This window comes from Panicum virgatum, chromosome 9K, assembly GCF_016808335.1.
Source record: "Panicum virgatum strain AP13 chromosome 9K, P.virgatum_v5, whole genome shotgun sequence".
In the NCBI taxonomy this organism is placed as follows: Eukaryota; Viridiplantae; Streptophyta; class Magnoliopsida; order Poales; family Poaceae; genus Panicum; species Panicum virgatum.
In genome coordinates, this window is record NC_053144.1 from 2,623,894 (window position 1) to 2,631,010 (window position 7,117).

Below are 7,117 nucleotides of genomic sequence, written 5' to 3' on the forward strand. Positions count from 1 at the left end.
CCCTCCGCTACCCACTCATCAGCTAGCTGTCCCCACCACCTAAACTCGGAGGAAAGAAAGCCTACTACTACTCCACCAAAAAAACAAAAGCGAAAGAAAAGCGGCTGCAGCTGCTCCTCCAGTTCCTTCTCCTCGCCCCCCTCCCCTTCCTCCTCCTCCTGCTCCTCTCTCAGATCCCAGACTCCTAGCATCAGATCAGGGATCGGGGCGGCCGCTACCAGTCTCCATCTCCATTGCACGCGAGTCCTGCGATGCCAGCAGGAGGAGCGGCGAGGAAGGAGGGAGCGCGCGGGTAGGAGGAGGAGGAGAGGTTAGTTAGAGAAGGGAGGAGCCGGGGAGGCAGGGGCCTCGCGCTCCACCCGCCAGATGAGGACGATGAAGGCGCAGCACTCCGGCAACGGGAGGGGCCGGAGCCCCTTCCTGACGTCCTACGCTCTCACCCTGGCCTTCATCACCTTCGTCTCCGTGCTCTACTTCAAGGACTTCTCCTCCACGCTGCACCAGCCGTTCCTCCACCGCCCGCCGCCGCGCCACCGCGCCGGCCGCGGCCAGATCAGCCGCCCGCTCCTCCCCCGGGACCACGGGGTGCGCGGGGCCGCGGCGCGGCTGCCCTTCGCGGTGGGCGCGGCGCCGGCGGGGTGCGACGTCGGGCAGGGCGAGTGGGTGTACGACGAGGCGGCGCGGCCGTGGTACCGGGAGGAGGAGTGCCCCTACATCCAGCCGCAGCTCACGTGCCAGGCGCACGGCCGCCCCGACAAGGCGTACCAGCACTGGCGGTGGCAGCCGCGCGGGTGCTCGCTGCCCAGGTAAACCTCAAGCTTTCTCCTCCTCCCCTTCGTTTTGCCGCGAGCGTGAGTGTGTGGGCAATGGCGGCGATGCCGATCCGGAATGAATTTGCTGTGAATTAGGATCTTGATCCGGGCCGGATCGGATCGAGCGCGCTTGTTTCATTTTTTTTTAAAAAAAGGTTTCAAATTTTCATTTGGAGCTAGTTAGTTCTTCCTCAAAAGGAGGATAACCCCATCTCAAAAGAAAAAAAGGAAAATGAAACACGACATGCGATGGAAACGTGTCGCTGGAGCGGCCGGTTCGAATTGGAACGGACCCGGCGAAAAACGGCGAGGTGGCCTGGCTTGTCCGCAACTCCGCATACGCTTCGTTCTGGACCATCCGATCCGGGAGCGCGGCCGGTAGCAAGCGCCCGGCACGCGGCGCAGGCTCCGCTCCAGGCGCGGCGGCGAGCGCGGTGGCCCCTGCCGCGGCCGGTGGGGTATTGGTATTCTGTTTGGTAGCAGACCATGTGTGGGCGCTGCGCGGTGGGGCGAGAGCGAGCCACGCGGCGGGGCGTATCTGTCCATGCGGCGACGCGTGCGGCTGCCGCCATGGAGCCCTGGACGGCAACGTCGGCAACCAGATGCATTGATGTGTGGGTTGTTAGGCGGGCCAGAGCGGAGGCGCCAACCCCGTCTACCGTACGGGATCATCCTCCTTGCCGGCGGTGACGGTCTCCGGCCGGCCTGCCGGCGCTCCAAGAGAGGCGTGCGATCCACTTGACGAGGCGTCTCGCATCGCATGAGAGGGCTCAGGGCTCCAGTTGTGTGGCCGCCCTGGCTCCGTACGGGTCCTCGAGGCTATTGACTCCTAGCTCTGCGGCCTGCGTGCCGCCGGGCAAGCAAGGGCGCAGGCCGTCACGTGGGAGCGCGGGGTTCAAGCGAGCATGCCACAGAGGGGCCGGCCGGCCACAGCCGGACGGGGTGGTCCTCTTTGTACGGTGGGCCCCGTACAGCCGTGGATGGAGACGGAGCCTCCGTTTGTACGGGCTTGGGTTCCTCCACTACTCACCTTTTCTGTGGATCCGGTCTACGATTGCGCGAGAATACTGTACTGATGCGTGTTTTTGGTGTTTTGTTGCGCGCCGTTTGGTGCCTTGTTGCTATCGAACCCCATTCTCTCACCTTTCAAAAACTCCTGTACTGCAATTGATGTCACGTGTGAGGGTCCTGAGGGTGGTACGTGGCATGGAATTTAAGAAATTGTGTGATCTTATATTGTTTGTTATAGTGACCCTTTGGACTCGGTCACTCAAAGATGCAGATACAGTCATACGACTTAAGATATGGGATGTACAAGGGCCAGCCGGAGTGATAGCATTGCTATTCCTTGGTAATATTTTATATGAATGGACTGCAATGGGGACACAACTACAATCTGTGTTAAGCATGCTATGGAGTTTCTTGTGCATTGCAACCTCTTCTGTTAAATTCTTGTAGTTTCTGTACTATTTATTAATGGAAGGTGTTTTTTTTGTTGCAATTCTCAGCTTTAACGCAACTCTAATGCTAGAGATGCTACGGGGCAAGCGCATGCTGTTTGTTGGAGATTCCTTGAACCGTGGGCAATATGTATCACTGGTTTGCCTCCTGCACCGGCTCATCCCCGAGAGCTCCAAATCCATGGAGACATTTGATTCGCTCACAGTTTTCAGAGCAAAGGTATTTCTTTGTTTGTATCTTTCCACATAACAAATCAAAGCTGTAAGAAAGCATGAGGCATTGCTCAGAATGTGTTGCGGCATTTCTTTATGCTTAGTGAGCTACTGCAATCACCAAAGATAACTTTGTTTAATTTTCTACTAAGGCATTTGACATTCTTTTCTTTCCTTTTCTTGTACAGTAACTTTTGAATTTTGATATGAATGTATCCAGTAATATGTTCTCTTACTGTTTTTGCATCATAAAAAGATCACTAGAGCTGTTAGGAAGGATTGGACAAACTCTGGTTAATAAATGCTTATGTATTTCCTAGCAAATGAGTAAAAGTTATTTACACTTTTGTTTTTATCTGCTTCTTTTCTAGCTTCTGGGCTACATCTTCTTCTTCTTTTGTTTCATCCATGCTGAAAAGCTTAATGCTGCACTGTTTCTAGGATTATAATGCCACCATTGAGTTCTACTGGGCTCCCTTTCTGGCCGAGTCAAATTCTGATGATGCCGTGGTGCACCGTATTGCGGATCGAATTGTAAGGGGAACATCAATTGAGAAACATGCAAAATTTTGGAAGGGGGCTGACATTTTGGTATTCAACACCTACCTTTGGTGGATGACTGGGCAAAAGATGAAAATTTTGTAAGTATATTCCTTTACTGGCCAATTTCTTTCGCTGTCTGTCGGGATGGAAGTTCCCTAGTAAATAAACAAATAAGACTAGTCATGGAATCTGACAGTTGGAAGAAATAATATCTATTTAGTTGCCCTTCTGCAATTTACATAATGGTGAAACTATAATCCCACTGTCTGTTTAAGACAAACCTTTTTCTGATGGTACTTCAGCCATATTTCTTATCCTTAACACCTTTTGATTCCAGGCAAAACTCTTTTGAAGATAAAAACAAGGACATCTTAGAAATGGAAACAGAGGAAGCCTATGGGATGGTGCTGAACGCTGTGCTGAAATGGGTTGAGAACAACATGAACCCCAAGACTTCAAGAGTGTTTTTCGTTACTATGTCACCCACTCATACCAGGTACGTCAGCCGAAATGTATAATCTAATTCAAACTTTCCATGGACATTATTGTTAGAAAAAAAAACACTTCTATGTTTCAACTATCAGAAGAACTGGCATGCTTACGATTGATATGTTCTTGTCTTTTTGTCATTAGGAGCAAAGATTGGGGCGAAGATACTGACGGGAACTGCTACAACCAGACAACTCCTATAAAAGATTTGTCTTACTGGGGACCAGGCACCAGCAAGGGCCTGATGCGCGTCATCGGGGAAGTGTTTGGCACGTCTAAGATCCCTGTCGGGGTTGTGAACATCACCCAGCTCTCTGAATACAGGAAGGACGCGCACACTCAGATTTACAAGAAGCAGTGGAACCCGCTAACCCCGGAGCAGATCGCAAACCCTAAGAGCTACGCGGATTGCACACATTGGTGCCTTCCAGGGCTCCAGGACACATGGAACGAGCTGCTCTACTCCAAGCTCTTTTTCCCTTGAGCTAAGGTTGGGGCATCTGGAGGGTTTGATGATACACACCGACGTTTCCCAGTTGATGAATGATGACTGAACATAAGTTGCTGAACCTGAACTGCACGATCGAGCTGGAACTGGGAGCATAGCATGTCATCTTGGAGGCACTCCTTGGTATGCTGGAGAATAGTTAGCTTGACATCTTATAGGTCCAACGTTCTGAAGAATACACACGGTACACGAGACATGGAAGCTCTGCTGTAGTTCATGTAAGGCCACTTGTCTATACTTTCTCGGTAAAGCTTCCACGCGGCATGGCGTTATTGATGTACGATTCGTTTATTGAACATGAGTGCTAAATTGCACCTGGTGACCCTCTGTATACGCTTCTAGTCATAAGAAGCTTTTTGAACCCCTTTTGTTATCTGTATACTACTGAAGAAACAAAAGATGGTCGTGTTTGTTCAAGAAACAAAAGATGGCGTTTTTTTTTTGAGTGGAAGGTAGGAGATCTATTAATTGAGATTTAAAATGTTTACATTCAAGAATACAGGAGGAGCACCAAGCCAAACATGACGGCCAGGTCTAAGAGTACAAGCATGCTTAGCAGACAGTGAGCCTCCCAATTGCATTCCCTACCCTCATGTGCAAACCGCACACAAAAACAAAAGATGGCGTTTAAGCGCGGTGTTCTGATGAAATGGTTGGGCCTTCGTTTGTATCGGATTTGTTTGTTTGATGGACCGAACGTTGGAATCTGGCCGGGCGGAGTGGGCCTGAAGACAAACAATAGGGTAAACTATATGCACAAGGCCCAGAGCCGAACACACTGACTAGTTAGTTTGCTCCGAGCCCCCTCGCTGTCGTCAGAGTGGAGATGTAACATTTGTTGGTCACGACATATACTTAACCGTGAGTGTGACGTTGCAAGTCCGGTCATTGTTTGATCCAAATAAAAACGGTTTCAGGTAGCGTCAGAGGAAGAGGAACTTGTTCTACCGTCTGATTGGTATGGGCTGGTGCCTTCCCCGCGACGCGTCATTGCTTCTCGGGGTGCAACCTGCACGCGTGCTCCATCTGCTGCTGCTGCTGCTGCCGTGGCCTCTTCTTTTACCGCCTCAGTTGCTCCGGCCGCTGGATAAATACGCTCTCCGATTCACTGTCCCCTTCTTTACCTTTCCTTTTTTTCCCCTTCTCGTTGCCTTCTTGGTTAAGTCCCTTTCACTTTCTTTGTTCTTCCTATCTATGGCTGTGTTTAGTTCTAAAATTTCTCTCTCCAAACTTCACTATTTACCTATTACATTAAATCTCTTGCCTTATGCATGAAGCATTAAATGTAGGTAAATAAAAAACTAATTGTATAGTTTTGATGTACGCGACGAGACGAATTTTTTGAGCCTAGTTAGATTATGGTAGGACAATAATTATCACAAACAAACGAAAAGTGCTACAATATACTACAATGTCCGATGTGACTTTTTTTACCACTTTTTTACAGATCTAAACACAGCCTATGGTGAACAACGTGTATTTTGGTGCCTTTCGATTCTCTTTGCTTGCTCTTTTGGACTGTTGCCTTGAGGTGCTGTTGCTTTTCCCGTACCTGATTTAATCTTGTGTCCCGGCGCATGCGCGCAGCAGTTGCGGTGTACTAGTTTGCAACGCAGGACGTGTTTGCCGTTGAGATTTCAAATTTTTTTTTGGCAGTAGTACAATGTTCCTTCCTGTGACCGTGAGCAACTGCAGATGCAGTTCCTGTTGTCCTTAGGGTTCCCATGGGTTGATTTAATTGACGGTTTCTGCTTTATTGCGTGCACTTCTTTTTTCCAGTGGTTCATGCCCACACATCTTGCTTCTTGCTGTCCTTTTGTTCACGCCGTCAACTGCATCTCGAGCTGGCGAGCAGTCAGATGCAGGTCGTTAAGTTTGTTTTGAAATTGATTCTCATTCTTCTTTGGACGTTAGTGTGCGGCGTAAAAAAGCTTAAATTTTAGCCTAGATAATCCGACGCAGCGAAGAAAAATACCCTGGACGTCGACGCTTTCCCAAACGCTACCGAAACACCATGTAGTTGTAGCCAATCTACTCATAAATCCAATCTCTAAAAAGTATCAAACCACTACCGACGTAATCTGAAACTTTTCAAACCTCTATCGGTAGTAGTTTTGTCAATCTACTAATAGATTAATTAGGCTACCGATGTATCAATCTACTCAATGTAATAATATTCCTACCAGTTCATCTAGCATCTTACGTGCTGATAATATCGTACAAATTACCGCGCATTTTGCCGCCGCGCGTGAGGGCGCGCGTCAATCACTAATTACTCATGCATGGGTCCTTGCGACAGTCGACACAGGAGAGAACAGGCCGCGGCAGGGCCTGGTTTAGGCTGTTGACGACGACTTCGCCGCTGCTGCAGTTAGCTACTGCTCACTCCTACAGGTAGCAGAGAGAACAGTTGGTCAGTGCTAATGTTTAGGGCGTGTTTGATGGGTGGCTCGTGGGCTCCGCTGCGCTCTCGGCAGTCCAGTATTTGGCTTCACTTTTATCTCCCCCGGCCTACCTACAGGGGCCAAAACCGCCCCCTCGGCCTAGCTGCTCGCGTACACAAGAAATCGGCGTAGCTGGGGAGCTCGGCTCCGTGCGGCACAAGGCGGACGATTTCGGCCGGCGGCGGGTGGCTCGCACGGGCTCGGGCGGGAACAGTGAAACTTCTCGCGTTATCCCTCCTCCGCGAAATCCATGGCCTATAAAGTGAAGCTTCCTCCCTCTCGCCGATTTTTCCCATCCCCTCTCCCTCACTCCAGTACCGTGAGACACCAGGTAGGGTTTGGCAGTAGTGTGCGGCGAGCACGGCTTCGTTCCCCGCGGCTTCCTCTCCATTCCCCCGCCGCGGTCGTGCTTGTACTCGGCGACGCACCTCCTTCCTCGCTGGGACTCCGGGCGACGCGCTTCTTCCTCGATGCCGGTGGTCACATAGGGTTTGGTGCGGACCGCATCTGCTTCCTCTTCTTCCTGTTCTTTGGGTTCCTTTGTCTCTTCCGAGCACCCCAAGGTGAAATCGACCCCCAAGCCTCCTCCTTTCTTTGTTGGCATGTTGCTGGGGTTCAGTTGTTGTGATTAACCCGATGTTTTTAGTT

The 7,117-nt window shown here is 50.4% G+C and overlaps 1 protein-coding gene across 1 annotated transcript; it reads left to right on the forward strand.

Moving 5' to 3' along the window:
- Positions 1 to 366: 366 nt before the first annotated feature.
- LOC120649298 (protein trichome birefringence-like 33) lies at positions 367 to 4,442 on the forward strand. The gene is made up of 5 exons (XM_039926060.1): positions 367 to 806; positions 2,321 to 2,492; positions 2,927 to 3,126; positions 3,366 to 3,524; positions 3,662 to 4,442. Exons 1-5 carry the CDS (start codon positions 367 to 369, stop codon positions 3,999 to 4,001), a joined length of 1,311 nt encoding a protein of 436 aa, XP_039781994.1. The 3' UTR covers positions 4,002 to 4,442.
- Positions 4,443 to 7,117: the final 2,675 nt, after the last annotated feature.

Excerpts from the sequence above, each read along its gene's own strand:
- LOC120649298 (XM_039926060.1), top strand. The coding sequence starts at position 367 with ATGAGGACGATGAAGGCGCAGCACTCCGGCAACGGGAGGGGCCGGAGC. Across the intron at positions 2,493-2,926 it reads TCACAGTTTTCAGAGCAAAG|GATTATAATGCCACCATTGA; the intron begins GTATTTCTTTGT and ends CACTGTTTCTAG. Across the intron at positions 3,525-3,661 it reads ATGTCACCCACTCATACCAG|GAGCAAAGATTGGGGCGAAG; the intron begins GTACGTCAGCCG and ends TTTTGTCATTAG.